This window comes from Nothobranchius furzeri, chromosome 5 (genome assembly GCF_043380555.1).
Source record: "Nothobranchius furzeri strain GRZ-AD chromosome 5, NfurGRZ-RIMD1, whole genome shotgun sequence".
Lineage (NCBI taxonomy): Eukaryota > Metazoa > Chordata > Actinopteri > Cyprinodontiformes > Nothobranchiidae > Nothobranchius > Nothobranchius furzeri.
Window position 1 is genome coordinate 5,284,350 of NC_091745.1, and position 16,984 is coordinate 5,301,333.

At 42.3% G+C, this 16,984-nt stretch overlaps 1 protein-coding gene across 3 annotated transcripts; it reads left to right on the forward strand.

Moving 5' to 3' along the window:
* The first annotated feature begins 210 nt into the window (after positions 1–210).
* Positions 211–13,895, forward strand: mafk (v-maf avian musculoaponeurotic fibrosarcoma oncogene homolog K). 3 transcript variants are annotated; one of them, XM_070551358.1, is made up of 4 exons: positions 462–572; positions 11,519–11,595; positions 13,079–13,152; positions 13,227–13,895. In XM_070551358.1, the coding sequence occupies exons 3-4, from the start codon at positions 13,108–13,110 to the stop codon at positions 13,662–13,664; spliced, it is 483 nt and encodes a 160-aa protein (XP_070407459.1). In that variant the 5' UTR covers positions 462–572; positions 11,519–11,595; positions 13,079–13,107; the 3' UTR covers positions 13,665–13,895. The 3 variants fall into 3 exon arrangements, with proteins under 3 accessions (XP_015804106.3, XP_054596129.1, XP_070407459.1); XM_015948620.3 differs by lacking the exon at positions 11,519–11,595 and having other exon boundaries at positions 211–572; positions 13,074–13,152; XM_054740154.2 differs by lacking the exon at positions 11,519–11,595 and having other exon boundaries at positions 452–572.
* The last annotated feature ends 3,089 nt before the right edge of the window (positions 13,896–16,984 follow it).

Sequence of the window (16,984 nt, forward strand, 5' to 3'; positions counted from 1 at the left end):
ACCGGCTGCAGTTAAAATAAGAGAAATCCTGTGACTGCTGGACTACTACTCTGCATACTTTCCTCAGGAATGGAATGCTGCAGCTGCTCCCAAAGTCAGACGGGAGGAGGAGGAGGGGGAGAGTCTGTTTTCCCTCTGTTAGTGCACATTTTTGAGTACTTTGTAGGCAGACCTGTCCGCGCACAGCAGGTGGGCATCGGAGGAGCAACAAGTAACCCTGGGGGATCTAGATCTTCCTGTTTGCTGGCAGCTCACTAACTACTTTTGTAAAGTAAGCAAAAGCGGTCAGCATCAGTGTCTAACTTCTATTTCTGGCCTCCCCCCCTCTCAGACTGACGTCAGCACAAAGTTATTTTCATGAATGGAGGGGGCGGTCACGAGGAACTGATGACGCGGGCGCTTGCGGAAGCAGAGCGTGGAATGTTGGTACATTGTTGTTGTTTTGTAGTTTATTTAGTACGAGGATCGACCGCTGCGCCGTCCGGTACCGACGCTGTCCGGATTCATCACCGCCTGAAAGCGAGCCCCGCCGGTTTTACTCCCTCCGTCTACAAACATCCGCGTTCACAGAGGTGAGCTTGTTTTCCCACTTTTGCTCTTTTTTATGGAAGATGTTTTGACATTCCTCTCTAAATTGTTCAAGTGCTCGCGATGCCACAGCGGCACAGACGGGCTGCGTGGCTCGCGCTTGCCGCACACGTTTAATAACAAAAATATTTGTCTTTTCTTTATCTTTTAAAATATAGTTTCTGAAAGTTGACTTTGGGTTTGTGTGCGTTGGTCGCGAGGACACGTGTTGTTGGAGAAACAAAACACAATGTACGAAAAGACGGCGCGCGCCGAGTTGTCGCGAGTTTAAATGCATTTGTGCTGATTTAACATCAGAACTGTGGAATTTTCTGTTTGTAGTTTAATCCTTATAACGAGGAAATAAATAAAAACAGCGATTCCACTGAAAACCACTAATAACCAGTTTAACTACAACATATTCGTGATGCATTAGAGAAGATTTATTTGTTTATTTATTTAATAGGCTATTAGATTTACACCTTTGATGAGCTGTTGAAATAAAATGGAAGTGTAAACAGCAAGTATAAGTTCTGCTTTGTATGTTAAAATAATTAATTTAAAAGCACGCATTCGTTATCATGCAAAATCGCAGCTCTGCTTCTGACATGATTCAACACGTGGTCTGCATTTTATACATGTGGGACAAAGGGTAGACCACCAGGGATGACTGGTAACACAAACCAGCTACACAACACAAGGACCACATCTTTCCACAAACTCTAAATCTCTGCGGTGGAAGAAAGGGCTTCATCCCATCGCTCTGCTGAGCTATAAATCTTAGTGACTTGGGTTAAGATTAGGAAGCAGTGATCTGAAAGTGCAAAGACCTAATAGTACATGATTCTCGCTGCTCTTGCTTTATGCTTTTGCATAAAACTTGTAGTTAGTATTTTATTAATAAATGGAAGCTCTCTTCCACTGAGAGGTGCCACAGATTGGAGCTGGGTTGTCTGCTGTTTGACTCTGGTGTCTGGTGGGTGCACACAGGCACAGCGCCCTTCAGAGGAGCGGGTGTAGCTACTCCTCTGTCATAAGATGAACATGTGGTCCAGTCACTAAGGTTGTGATGTCTTTGGATGGAGAAGGGACAGCAGCTGACTCATTAGAACACAGAAGTGCACGGGGAGAAATCCCCTTCTCCACATGAAAACACACACACACACACACATTGTTACACAGGATGTCACTTTTCTGGACTCTAGTGACGGATGAAAGCGGTGTGGGGAGCAAAACGTTTAGTGGTGAGATGTTGTGAAAGTGAAATAGCTGTGGTTGCTGATTCGATGAGTCACAGGAACATGTTCCCTGTGATGTGTTTTGTTCATTCTGGAGGGAAAAAAGTTGACTGTTGATTATTTACTTTGGAAACCTGGGACTTTTTTTCAAAAAGTATATTTTATTGAGTTTTCAGTTTACTGTACACCTTTCACACAGTATTATGTTGTATACTGAAAGTACATTCTGTATAAAATCTTCATGGAACAACAGAACAATAGAACAATTTAACAATTTTGGTTGTGCTTCTGGCGATCCTCTCCAATGTAAGAGCATATATAGTATTGAAGGCAATATTCACATAGACATGTTTAACAAAACTTTGAGTAAGAAGTCCCCGAATTACACCTTGCTTTTGCTTCTCCCATTCCAGTCTTAATGCTGGTCAGAAGACCGATTATTTTCCTACTCTCCCACTTTATAAGTCCTCAGATTTTTATGTCCATCCTCTTAATATATGTTAGAAAAGGTGTCCATATTTCGTCAAATAAATGTTGCTTGGCCTTTAAGATATAGGTAATCTGTTCCAGCGGCATTGCCTATAACATCTGTTTCATCCAATCCTTCACTGTGGGCCTATGGAGCAATTTCCATGCCATAGCTAGAAACCTGGGATTTTAAACACAGGAATGCAGTGAGTGGAGTGTAAACAGGCAATAAGAGCTGATTATGTGGACAGATTTTGCATCAAAGAAAGGTCTTTTCCTGCTTATGTTGACGAGCCACCTGAACCTCAACATCTGCTTTTGCAGCATCACAGCCGCAGGTGGGGGAGGTGCCAGGTTCACACACGCACCTGTTAACAGGATTGTGTTACGGGGAGTTCCCTTGGTGCTGATGACAACTTGGAGACTCTAATTGAATGTGATTCGTAGGACAAACAAACACACCATGCTGTCTAAACATTCAGCTGTCACACCCGACCCTCAGGTGTGCCATGCGTTGGTTGTTGGACACAGAGAAATATGAACCATAATTAAAGGTTATGGAAAATTGTGTCTTCCTCCAGAGATTGCTCTTGCTTTTCTGTCTTTAATTTCAGGATCAGACAACAAGGAATACAAAATGTAGTTTTTGAGTGATTTTAATTTTTTTTTTTCTGAGGAAAACAGTGGCTCTACTTGAAACAGTGTCTGCCTCCTAAAGCTATCAACCCTTTTAGATAACTGGTAACGAGTCTGTCACGTTGCTTCAGAAGGGTTTCCTTTCATGTTTGTTTTGACTCAGCCAATTTAGTTCAACCAATAAAAGCAAGTGGTCCTGTTCTTGAAGCAGCGCCAGACCATCAGACTGCCACCACCATGTTTGACTATTGGTATGATGCATCATGTCGGCATTTGTCTCATCAGTCTACAGAATAATTAGTCCTGGGAGTTATTGGGATGTTTTTTGGTCAAATTGAGACAGACAATTATGATAATTTTGGTCTTTTTGTGCCTGAGAATGCTCCCATAATGTAAAACCATAAGTGAGGCCTACTGTGGTTTAAATATTGTAGTTTTGTTGTTGTTGTTGTTGTTGAGCTAATGTGATGATTTTTTAAATATTTAAGCCTTTTTCACATTGTCCAACAGGTGCTTTTGATAAGATTTCTTAATTCTAGAGGTCTGGCAGCAATCAGGCGTCGCTGTTAAAATTGAATTAAGTTTTTCAGATAATCTAGTTAATCTGGTTAAGCTGTAACGGCAAATCTGCAAAACAAGCTATCTTAAAATGCTATAGCTGTAAAAATGTTTTGAAGATTAAAACAAAAATTGAAAAAAAAAAAAAAGATGAAGTGATCCTCCCACATCACTTCAGCTAATAACACATCTAGGTCTGAAACCAATGATTGGACCATCCGGTTGTCTGTCTCATGAACCATTACACTTTTACCTGGGTTCTCCAGAAATTATACACTTGCATATTTTGCAGCAGAACACCACTGGTGTGAGAGAAGAAGAAGAAGAAGAAGAAGAAGAAGAAGAAGAAGAAGAAGAAGAAGAAGAAGAAGAAGAAGAAGAAGAAGAAGAAGAAGAAGAAGAAGAAGAAGAAGAAGAAGAAACAATATTTTCTATAACGCCTCTCAAGATAAAAATCATGAGGTGCTTCACAAAATCAGAAAATTAAAAATTTAGAATTGAGAAAATTATTAAAAATATGTTTAAAATAAGCAAAAATAGACAATTGTGATAAAAAATTTTTTAAAGAAAGAGAGAGAGTGAATAGGAAGGAGGGAAATCAGTGGATCCTGAGGAAGGTGGAATAGGCGGGCAGAGCAGAACAAGGAGAGGGTGAAGAAGATCGCACCAAACCAGCCTGATCAAGAAGTTTTCAGCTGCTTTTTAAAGGAGACCACTTAGTCCACTGATCTCAGGCTCAGGGGGAGAGAGTTCCAGAGTCAAGGGGGCCACAGCAGCAAATGATGATGTGGGTGTGTTTGGAGGACTTGGTCAGTAGGCGAGCACAGGCATTCTGAACCACCTGTAGACGGTTCAGGGAGGTTCTGCTCAGACACGTGAAAAGAGAGTTGCAGTAGTCTAAGCGTGAGGAGATGAAGGTGTGGAGAACAGGGGCTGCATGACTTAATTTTTTTAAAGTCGACTGTCAAGTAATGAAAATCGAGTCGACTTTGACTAGTCGTTGATGACATCATACACCTGAAGCGGGGGGGGGGGGGGGGGGTCGGTAGGTTTGCTGGAGTTTTTTTTTTGACAATTAAAATTGCGCCCACATTTTCAAAGTTACACACATTTTTTTTAACAACGGTAGTTTCTGCTTCAGCCCTCTCCCCCCTCCCCCTGCGCAGCGGCCGCAAACTCACTGATGCGCCTGCAGCCTCTCAGAGTTCCTGCTGCTCTAAACATTAAAATAATTATTTCATTTTCTGTTCCTCACTTCTGATTACCTTCAATGGTGTCTGTTTGTTGCAACCACCAGGTACAAAAACTAACTTGTTTTTATTTGACTATTTTTCTGTCCTGCCTGTTTATTATCTTCCTGCATCTCCTCTCAATCCTAAAGAGAAACTGCTACCTGGGTTCATATATATTCACCTTATGAGTTACCTTTGAACTGCAGTTCTAAAAGATCTACCGACCGCAAAAACAGCGGAGTGCACGCCGGCCGCACCGTTGAGGTGCGTCACCGGAGGACAAGGTGATGCGCCCCGCTCCACAGCAGCGAAAAGCATCAGGCACAAATAAAAGACAGAAAACATTAAAGGAAATGAGCCGACATGAACGATTGCGTGTTAAATTAGTTTTTGAGGTGGCGACACCTGATTTGATAATGTTACTGTGGCCGTGCTCAGGACGCAGATGTCTGGAGCGCGTCAACAATCAGAGCTTTGCATGCGCAAGCTGGTTAAGGTTAGGATGGGGGTGAGGGGAAGGTTAAACTGTAATAAGGTAAAGGTCACAATTTGGTCAAATGTCCGTTTTACGGCGGGTGTCAGTACCGATGCTCTGGCACAGCGCGTCGCCTCTAGACGCGCAGGAGCTCGTCAACTCCTGTCTTTTCAGAGGACTGCATCTTGTGGGTCATTATCACGTGACAGCGACTTGTCGATGACAAGCATAAAACGTCACTACAGAGCAGTGAGGTCGACTAGTCGACTAGTTCATACAACCCCTAGTGGAGAACTGTCTCAAGTTCAGAGCGGGACAGAATGGGACTCAGCTTAGCAACATTCCTGAGATGGAAGAGTGAACAAGAGAATTGACATGAGGGTTTCCATCTAGTATATATATATATATATATATATATATATATATATATATATATATATATATATATATATATATATATATAAATTCCCATCTCACCCTGCGCGGGTGGTCTCATCCTCCCAAGCTCAGGTCCTCTACCAGAGGCCTGGGAGCTTGAGGGTTCAGAGCAGTATCGTAGCACTTTTCTGGACTGAGATGTCTGATGTTTATCCTGGGATCTGCTTCAGCCACTCCTCCAGTTTGGTGGTTACTGCCCCGATGATCACAGGCACCACAGATGTATTCACTCTCCCGGCTTTTTCAAGTTCTTCTTTGAGGTCCTCCTGGTACTTCTCTAGTTTCTTGTGTTTCTTTGTCCTGATGTTGCATCACTTGGTATTGCCACATCAACCACAATGGCTGTCCTCTGTTGTTGGTCCACCACCACCCTGTCTGGTTAGTTCTCCATCTCCATTTTATCAGTCTGGATCTGGAAGTCCCACAGGAGCTTGGCTCTCTCGTTCTCAACCACCTTAGGGGTGTTACCCACTTTGACCTTGAGGCTTCCAGTCCGCACAGATGTTTCTGTACATGATGCCAGCCACTTGGTTGTGGTGTTCCATGTATGCGTTCCCTGCCAGCATCTAACACCCTGCAGTTATGTGGTGGATTGTCACAGGGGCCTCTCTGCATAGCCTACAGATTGGGTCTTGTCTGGTGTGGTAGATGTTGACCTCTGGTGTTCAGGGCCTATTCCTGTGCAGCCATGATGCGTCACGTTGAGAGTAGGTGGTTTGGACCCAAAATGCAGAACCCAGAACAACTCAGGCAGGAGCGGTTGAATAAATGAAAAAAAAAATCCTTTTATTAGGACGGTGAGTGAATGTCCAACAAGGCAGAAAGCCAAGCTTAAAGTCGAGCAAACAGACTGACACAACAAAAACTCATTTATGAGCAGGAACCTAGATTTTCTCGAGTGGAACAGAATAACACTGACAAAGACAACGGACCAACAAACACTGAGGGACAAGACAGGCTTTATAAACACAGAGGGAAGCAATCAGGGGAACAGGTGACAGGTGTGAGGAGTGAGGTCTAGAGGGAGGGCGGGTGCCATTAATAAACTAAATGGGGAACGAACTTAAGCAGAGGGGAAGATAAACCATAACCTACAAACACTAAATAACTAAACCTAAAGAGTAAGGGGAAAGATAAACAACTAATGACTAGAGGGGTGAGGAGGACTAATAACTAATAGGAACGTGTCTGTGAAGGTTCTCAGTCATCCAGGTCATTGTAGTCTAAGGAGCTTTGAAAGAAAAGCGTCTGGACTTCTTTGAGTTGCTTGAAGACGTTTCACCTCTCATCCGAGAGGCTTCTAATAGGAACTACACGGGAGTGACTAGGAGGAAACATGAGGGAAGCCAAGAGGGAGCTGGAGAACACAAGGAGACACACGAGGAGAACCTGGAGGGCTGGGGAAGCATAGGGACACACACAGAGCACAAGGGGACACATGACGGGAACGCAGAGGACGAACAGGAGGGGGCTGGGGACCATGGGGACACAGAACATGACATGATGAGTGCCTCCGTGCTGTCCTTCAGACCAGCTCTTTCTAGCCATTGGTAGGATTTCTTGATATCAGCCACTTCAGTTATCTAACAGTCATACATCCCATGAAGGGGCTTGTCCTCCCACGATGGGATTTCATCTTCTGTTCGTCATTGTCTGAGACATTCACTGAGCAAATCATCTGTAGGGGCATTATCCTTGATGTACTTATGGATCTTGGATGTTTCATCCTGGACAGCGGCTCTTACACTCACTTGTCCTTGAACTTGAACTTTGCTAAGGACTTGAACGTTGCCAACTTAAATACATCTTTTCATTTTTTTATTATCAAATTTATTGAAAAATTATCTCAATAAGAGTCAGAAATTTTGATAACAATATATTTTCGATTTATTGCCCAGCCCTAATAGCCAGTCTTGTTGATTATTTGGCTGAGGGGGTTCAGACCTATGCAGAACAGAAGTGGGGACAGTCGTCTCCTTGGTAAATGACACATTTAATGGAGACTTCTGCAATTGGCCTCAAGGGTGGTTTTCCACAGCCCCATTGAGTTTGCAATGAAGGCTCTGTTGATGTTGTACAGCTCCAAACATTCAATGATCCATGAGTGCAGCACTGAGTCATAGGCTTTCTTGTAATCAATCCTGGCCGTAAACAGGTTGGTGTGTCTGGCTTTGCAGTCTTGGGCGACTGTTCAGTCTATCAGCAGTTGGTGTTTGGGTCCTCTGGTATCTCTGCCGATGCCCTTCTGTGCTGTGCTCATGTATTGATCCATGTGCCCCCCGAGGGCACATGGATCTATGGATATATATACATTTTTTCTTTCATATATATATATATATATATATGTATATATATATATATATATATATATATATATATATACTGGTTGTTGTCTGATTGATTTGATTATTTAGCAGATTTCAAACCTTTTAGTGTGGAAAAGAACTGTACTAAGTTTAATTAGCTACTCGTTTGTTTTAATTGAAATTATAAAACAGGACATTAATGTACTTCGTTTGGGTCTTGCATTCTTGACATGTTTTGAATCCCAGCTTCTGTGAGAGTATCTTTTTGGTGAGTCCTCCTCCCTTTCCGCTCAAACGTTCCGGTTGATCATGCCAACCATTTCCAAGGTTCTCTGTACTTTTCCTTCCTCCCTATGAAACAACGGGATTTTCCAGGAAATGTCAGATCAGGAGGGTGTGATTCCCTGCCGCTGGTCGTTGCTTTTACCCGTAAACAGCATGACTCACCCCACAGAAATGCTTTCTATTTCCTTCACTGAGTATCCCACCAAATGTGCCGTTTTGGAGAAAGAGCAGCCTAAAGCACTGTGAGCCTCAGCAGGGAGACGGTCCTCTCTAGCTTTGGAAACATGCTAGAAAAGCGTTTTTAGATGAGTGTTGCATACAGTCTAAGGACCTGCAGTTTGGGCAGCCATGACATCATGCAACTTTACAAACAGGAATGGTTTGTGTCATTAGACTGTTATCAGTGGCTTAAGGCAATTATTAATAAGGAATGTTCCCTTAAGACGTTCCTTATTTTTATTAATAAAAAGATATCAGGAAGCTTTTTGTAATATTTTTAGCTTCTCATAAAAGTTCTTCTATTTTTTTCATTTAAAGTGACAGTACGTATTTTCCCTGGCTATAGGGGGCAGTACATGCCTAAATAATTGCAAGCAAGCAGTATTTTTGTATTTGAGTAAAACCTTACCAACAGATGGCCATTAGGGTCAAAAATCCCTGGGAGCGCAACCTCAAGCAAAATGTCAAGCCCATGAGACTCCCTTTCATCACTGGCAATGAGTGAAGAGGTAAATGTGTAAAACAACAATGTTTATGAATATCGAAAGTTTTGTAACAGTTTGCTAAAAATCTGTAAATGCATTTTGTCCTCACAGGCTTCCTTAGAAGGAAACATGTCATCTAATATGGCATCGCCCAGAGGCTTAGACCCGCTCCCATGTATTTTAGACTTCATTTTTATGGTTATATGTTACAAAGCTGCCAATATTTTTCAACAACTGGGCGTCACTTAATTCAGTTTCAACAACATTTTAACGGAAATTGCCAGAGATTAATTGTAAAAACTACACATTGTATCTTAATAAGTGGTAAAATTAGCTTTAAACTCTTTCTGCACATAAACTGAAAATTCCTTTAGTTTCAGACCGCGCCTTGAGATTCTTATCTTTAAAGGAGTTGCATCAAAATCTTTTATCCTCTTGCATGAAACCGTATTACACATCCTACACAACAACCAGAGAGTTAATAACTTGTTTTGGATTCCTCTTTACTTGCACATGTGCACACACAGGCTGCCCTTGATTTGTTTGTACAAGCAGTGGATGCGAGACACTTCTGAATTCCAGACTTCTTATGAATTTTGCAGCCATTGTTTTACAAGTGGAGGTAATCTGCACCCCACCCCCATGGCTGCTAGCATGGCGGCACACATTCAGAGAGCGTGTTTTCTCTTCTGAGAGGGGTTTGCACATGTGTGCTCGCTCTGGAATGTGGTTTTGTTTTGTACTCGCCATCTGTGGCTTTCCTCTGTGGCGTTTACCCGGGCTCGCTCGCCGATAAAAAACCTGACGTGAGCTGTTTTCTGGAGCAACCGAGTTTTGTTTGTCTGTCTCGTCTGTGTGAGCGGATTTGGCAGCTTTTCCTCTGAGGAAACGTTAGTATTGAGATTATGAAAACTTTGCCTTTCAACAAGTAACAAAGGTGTAAGCACACTGCAGAAACATTTCAAGGAAGCAACCCCCCCCCCATACCAAGGCCTTACAGCATATTTCTTTCCTCCATGAGCTCCACAGGGAGTACACCGAGGGACCCCCTCTGACGCAACTCAAACTTAGCCTGTTGCAGTCAAAAAATGTTTAATATTACCCCTTCATCTTTCTTTAAAGCTTCTGACATCTAAATTACGCCGTTATTTCCAGCAAGGACGCTGGAGAACTTGCCAGATGTTCCTTTCCTAAACAGTCATTTTCTCTGTTTTGAACTTTCTGGGTGTTTGGCAAGTTAACTTCCCATTCAAGCCTTTTTAAGAGCAGTTTCTCCCATTTGAGGGGTTGTTTTTCAATTTCATTGCACGGTGGCCGTCGTAAAAAGTGACGGCTAAATTTTAAAATCATGATTGCCGTCCCAAATTGGACTGTCACTCCTAGCGTCTTCCATGAAGCCAGCAGCTCACAACGCTGATGTATCACTTATCGCATACGCACCTAAACTGTTCAGTTGGCAGAAATTTGTGTCAGCAGTGGGAGCTAAATATATCCGGCGGAGTTAAATAAGGGCATCGAGCAGCTCAGGAAAGCCCAGCGTAAGAGGATCCAGCCAGAGAGAGACGGCCTTAAATCGATAGACTACATTGTCTAACAGTAAAAATACATCAGTGACTATAAAGGAAACTATTTCCCTGTGACACTGCACAGCCTGGAATTTTCCACCCGCGAGTTCAACGTAACTGTAAATGTTATTCTGATGTGTGATGAGGAAGTAGAGCAGTGAGACATCAACTTAGAGGATCAAACCCTCCACAGAGATACAAGCAGGCTCCAATTCATAGATTAAATCAGCAAAAGCTTTAAAGACATAAGGTTCCTGGTATAGTTGTTTTTGGTACTATTTATGGGCTGTGCTGTGGTTATGAATGAGACATGTTTACCCTTTTAGTGACCATGTGACTCATGCTCCCACGCCCATCTGCAGGGTGTTGCCATGGTAGCTGTGGCGCATGGAACAGTGCACTCTGAGTTGAGCCGGTCTGCAGGTTCTGAAATGGAGCCTTAGGGGATGTTTGGATCACAGCTTAGCCTGTTTTATTTATTTATTGAGCCCCAGCAGCAGCAAGTGAAGTGTGTTCCCCCATGGGGATGTACGATGATGAGCACAGAACGGCCTAACACCAACTCGTTAAAGCACAAAGTAAACGGGGAGAAAGGTTACTCCTTTCTGCTTGTATGTGACCACTGTTCTGTTAGGGTTTTATTGTGTCCTACTGCCATCTTCTGGCACCTGTGGCACAAAGCAAGCCAAAATACTGATATCATGTGCATGACGTAAGCCTTGGACAGAGGAACGTCAGTGTCAGTGCTGTTTTTGCTGATCTGTTTTAGATGTGATAGGAGACCAGAGGTTCCATCACTGAAAAGGAATGCGATTATTGGTATTATGTTATGTAGGATTGCGTCAAAGATAAATTGTTTGTTTTTTGGTTCTTTGATTGTGTCGGGGCATTCCTGGAAGCCGGAGGGATTGGCCATCCTTCCTATTAGGAATGGAGTAAGAATGTCAGTTATATTTAATTACTGTGTTTGCTTAAATTATGAGTTAATCCTTAAGATATGATTTGAAAGTATACACTCACCTCTTCCTGGTTTGTCTCCTTAACAGGGCAGGGCAGCAAAGAGAGATGCAAACCCAAAGTGCTGCTGAAAAGCTCTTGGAGCCTACCATTTAGAGAAGGAGGGGTGAGGCTTAGAGAAGTTATGTTAAATTAAGTTTGCTTGGTTGATTGACTTTAGATTTGTTTAAGTTTAATGAATTGTATTTATGTAAAGATTTACTGGTACCATTTTAATGTATTTGGTGTTAGGTGTATGTAAATATTGTTTGGTTTTTGTTTTCTGATTACCCTTTTCTTGGTCTCTTCCAGTAATCACAGATGTTATAAAGGCAGCAAGCTGTTGTAGAGAGGGAGATTGGTTGTTTCTGGGTTCAGGTGACATGGTGTTTCAATAAAGCCATCTCAACCTTACTCATTGTTTCTCTCTGAACTGGAGCCTCCACCGGTCAAAGACTGACATGGAAGAAGCAATTATGAATACCAGTACAATAAAACGGATTAGTACTGACATTTAGCCATTTTTTAAAGAGCAAGTTCACTGAGAAACACTATTTTTTTAAAATCTTTTTATCTATTTTGAAAATGATCGGTCACTCTGAGTTGAAAATGCAGGCTGAACATGAAAATAGTCTTCTACCCCCATGTCCTGTATTAGCTTCTGATAGGAAACAGAGAAAAATGCTAATGCTGTCATTTAACATTCATGGACTCATCTTGACTCACAACGGGGAGTGCTGTTGTTGGATTAGCGTCCAGGAAACAGCAGAGAATGTTTTGTCTAATAGAAGCTAACCGTTAGCATTAGCAACCACCACACGGCAGAACTCCTTCAGGCCTGTGTTGTTTGATTGCATATCAGTGTTGCAGAGCAAATGGAGTCAGTGGTGGACTTAAGTTGCCGTTGGCCAATCAGAGATTAGATGTCCGAATATCAGGAATTAAGACTCCAAATCCTGCCGTCTGAAGCAACTTTCTCCTCTGGCAGACTTCTAGGGCTGGGTGAATGACTTATTGTGTTGTGAAGAACCATGTGGGGTTGTAGAACCTTAGAAGGTGCTTTACAAATATAGGCCATTTACCATTTCTAAAGAATGACACCTCTGAGCATCGTCATTTTGAAAGAAAAAACGGAACCCTAACAAACTCAATCAGTCATGATCTAAAACCCTGTTAAAATTGTTATATTTACTCAGTTACATTCACATGAAACAAGCTGTGCAAGCAACTCAGGGTCTTTTGAGTCACAGCAGCCTGAGACCTGCTGCAAAAATATTCACAAAACAGCTAAAGATGTCTGACGGACACATGTGGGTCGGAGCTCAGAATAATGAATCTTTGATTTACCTTTGTCCAATTCCATTTTAATCTGCTGAAGAAGGTGTTTTAAGACTGTAATTCTAAAAGTTTCCATCTGGATCTAAACATACTGAAATGAACTGTCTGCAAGGTGGTTTATATTTTTCCTACAAGACATCTCTCTATGTTCAGTGACATAAAAACATCAGCAAACCTATGGAGCTGAGATCTAGTAACCGTAGCAACATCTGAGCCAGTGTTTCATCACATGTAACGTGGTACTTAGTTTTTCTCTCCTATCCTCAGAGCAGCTTCTGGGAGATTCTGGTCAGTTTTCTGCATGCAGGGAATGACGACTCCTTTTAAGCCGAGCAAAGCTTTAAAGGTAAGCGTGTGAAGTTTCAGAGATATCTTCTAGTCGTTTGCACATGAAGCTCATCCACTCCTCACATCTTGCAGGTCAAGAAGGAGGTGGGTGAGAATGCCCCGGCGCTCAGCGACGACGAGCTGGTGGCCATGTCTGTGCGGGAGCTCAACCAGCACCTCCGCGGGCTCACTAAGGAGGATGTTGTACGGTTGAAGCAGCGTCGAAGGACCCTAAAGAACCGCGGCTACGCTGCTAGCTGTCGCATCAAACGTGTCACCCAGAAAGAGGAGCTCGAGAGACAAAAGATAGAGCTGCAGCAGGAGGTGGACAAGCTGGCTCGGGAGAACGCCAGCATGAGGCTGGAGCTGGACGCACTGCGGGCCAAGTATGAGGCCTTGCAGTGCTTCGCCAGGACTGTGACCCGAGGGCCGATGTCACCGGGCAAGGTGGCCACCACCAGCGTCATCACCATCGTCAAGTCCTCCAACCACAACAACTCCAGCCCAACTCCATTCTCAGCTCAGTCCTAGTGCTCATCAGGACTGGGCGCCTGTGTATCCCGCCTGGTCCTGACCCGGCCTGAACCCACTCATCCCGTACTGAGAGGACGCTCAGTAGTGTTCGGACTGAGGGATGGGATGGCAAGCTCTATGTGATCTTATGCCGCATTCACAGTTCTGCCCCCGCCTCTGTCTTTCACACAGTTTACACTGTCTGCACACTGTTCACACACCCCTCACCTCCAGCACCAGTAGTATGGGCCTCTCTGACCCGACCTCCATGACTGACGGCAGGAACGTGTCATCCAGTTGAGATGCCCCGATGTGAAGACGCCGTGTAGGACAGCTCTGATCCTTGGATTAAGATTACCAGATTAGAATTTCTTATTGTAAATGTACACAAATGTGTAATTTGGGCCTTCAGTAGATGTGGTTGCCTTAGAAGAGATTTGATCACCTCTGGGTTAAAGGCCAGATGGATGCCTCTTTGAGGTCACTTTTGCACAACCAAAAGCCTTTTCCACTGATGTGTTCTGCAGCGAGTCAATCTGTAAAAACAGATTTTTATATATGGAGCACACTGTAGTGAGTTTGTACATTTGGACTTGGCCAGATAAGGCTTGTAAATGTAATAAATGACAATTTGGGCCGCAATGGTAGAAATTCATTGCAGAAAGCCAATTAACATCTACAGAGTTTAGTTCATAACTTAGTCCAGTGGAGGTTGTTAACCGTTTTAAACCCTTTGCTGGATTGGACTGACTTGACATTAAGCGTGTGCCTTTTCTTTCTGCTGGCATGTGCACAAAAGTTAGAACAGGTACTTAGATCCAATCATTAGGTGCGTCTATCTGGAGGGCAGCTTCAGCCGAGAATGAATCAAAGTGTCGTTAAAGACACGAAAGGCTGTTCAACGGGAGCTGGTTGTGAATCCGTTGTTGCGTTTGTAGCCTCTCGACTCCCAAGTCACGCCTTTCTTTGTTTTATCTAAAAATAAAAACAACTTTAACATCCAGTTTCTGACATCTGGGATCACCAAAGTGTAGATTCTGTGTGGGATTGAAGATTTGTTTGGATTAGGAGGATTTGTCTCGTAGCACTTAAAACTGTAAAGGTTGCAGTATAAATGATTCCACACCGTTGTGTTTCTGTACTTAGTGGGGCTTACATGAGGGTGGCTAAATGTGTAACGTAGTGCAGGTCTAAGCTAATGCTGGTAAACTACAGCACTTATAGTTTGGTGGGTAATCCATATTGGATAAATAATTATGAGAGCAGCCTTCAAAAACAGTCCTGTATATTACAGATCTGAGGTGATGAAGCTCCCAGTGCGTGGGATGAAACGTCCGTCCAGAGTGGAATCATTCCTGCGTCAGGGTCACGAGAAGCGCTGCTGCCGGTGTTGGGGTTTCACAGCCTTGCTTTCTGACACACTCTTCTACAAGAGAACTCCTGACGCCCACCCCTTATTAAACAAAATGAATCAAGTGGTGTCACGATGACTAAATGCAGTAAATGCTTTGTTTGTCTTTTGTAATATTTAGTTGTGAAATGAACTTGAAGTCGAGCTGTTCCTTTGGAGGATCCATTCCTGATTGGGAGTGAAGTCAGTAGAGATTGTCCATGTCAGGATTTTCTCGTGGCTGAGAGGACACGACTGTTCTCCCCCCTCTTCCTTAGCTGCCATAAACAGACCGTATGGGGAACTTTGCTGCTGTACAACCTGCTGGGATTGGTTTTGTTCTTCCCAGCAGGGGCATTGCTGTGTTCTTACTCTCAATTTGTACTTTCACCTGATCTCTGTTAGTGTCCTCTTCTTTTTCATTTACTAAGTTTTATACCGTCCACATACACAGTATATGAATATGTAACATATGTTTCTATATTTATGTCTCGTACTATCCTGGAATTGTGTGATTATGTCATCAGTCTCTAAAGTCTAAATATATTCCAACAGACACTTTGACTAAATCCGTGTTCACAGTTACAATGGGATTCCATAAGCCAGCCTTTGACCATTTATAGCCTATGGACTTAATCTCTGCAGATTAATTGGACTAACTGTGACTTGGGTTAAATGCAGGCAGCAGGTAATCATTTGTAGTAAACAGAAATGAGTGAATGTAAACAATGGATAAGAACTCAAATGAAAAGCACTAAAGCAGCTTAGTTATCAGAAATGCATTTTGGGTTTAGTTTAAATCTGCATCCATAATTTCCTTTCCACTGATTAAATGTAGATCAGAGCTGCATGTTCACCCAAACTAGTCACTGCAGAACAGACGTTTAAAGATTCAAACAAACATGAAGGCAATTCTTTTATAACTTCTACCTGAACATTATTTTAGTTCCTCCAGTCCTGAACCTCCCGTTGGTTTACTGTTGACACGTTCAGGGAACAGATGAAAAGCACTGCAGTGACCTCTAGTGGTCAACGTGCAAAACAAACTAATGTTAATGTCAGATTTCATAATGAGCTGACTGATTTCTATAAGCACACCTAAATATTCACTATCACTTTTATGTTAATCTAAATATGTCTGTATTTGCCAAATAAATGACAAACCTTCCTCTGGGTGAATTAAGTACTCAGTTATTCAGTGTGACCCGGTTCATAAAAGAAATAAGAACTGAATTATTTAAAAGGTGGTCAACATTAATGTTTCCTTCTGTAAATGTTTACTGAACTTGGTCCAAACACTTTTCTTTTCTCCTTCAGTCAAAGAATATTTTTAATAACCGTGTTTAAGATTGTGTTAAATCAACAGAAGCCACAAATGTGGAAAAACTAAATGTTTATTTTTTGTCATTTTGACTAGAATTAGATTATTTTTTCTTTAAACCAATAAGCTTCAACGCGTTAGCTTCCACAGTCCTGCTGTGTTTGACCCAAGCTAAGAGCAGAGTCGGTTTTATTGTAGTGGTGTTGAAGTGAAGAATAGAAATAGATGTAACGAGCTGAATGTCAGTCCGATTGTTTTGGTTCGGTTTGTATGAAAGAGAATGACTCTGTGGTCTCACAGCAGCACGGTGGAGCCTAAAGACAGACTCGGTGTAACTTTTACAGGAACAAACTGAATATGTACCTTTAAACTTGTCCTCATCAGCTCACATATTTATTTACAAGGTTTTGTGTAAGTATATAAAAAAACCCTCTAAATTATTTTTGTTTTACAGCCATTTATTTACTTGTTTTGTCCTTGATGAGCTACCCTCATGTTCAAATGAAATCTGTATTTTTCTGCTTTGATTTAAAATATGCTAAATTATTCCTGATAGTATTGCTGTGTCTGTTTTTGTACCTTTAAATAAAGCTCTCCCTTCGTTAAAAAGTTCAGTCAGTTCAATGC

Excerpts from the sequence above, each read along its gene's own strand:
- mafk (XM_015948620.3), top strand. The coding sequence starts at position 358 with ATGAATGGAGGGGGCGGTCACGAGGAACTGATGACGCGGGCGCTTGCG. Across the intron at positions 573-13,073 it reads AAACATCCGCGTTCACAGAG|AGCAGCTTCTGGGAGATTCT; the intron begins GTGAGCTTGTTT and ends TCCTATCCTCAG. Across the intron at positions 13,153-13,226 it reads AGCCGAGCAAAGCTTTAAAG|GTCAAGAAGGAGGTGGGTGA; the intron begins GTAAGCGTGTGA and ends CACATCTTGCAG.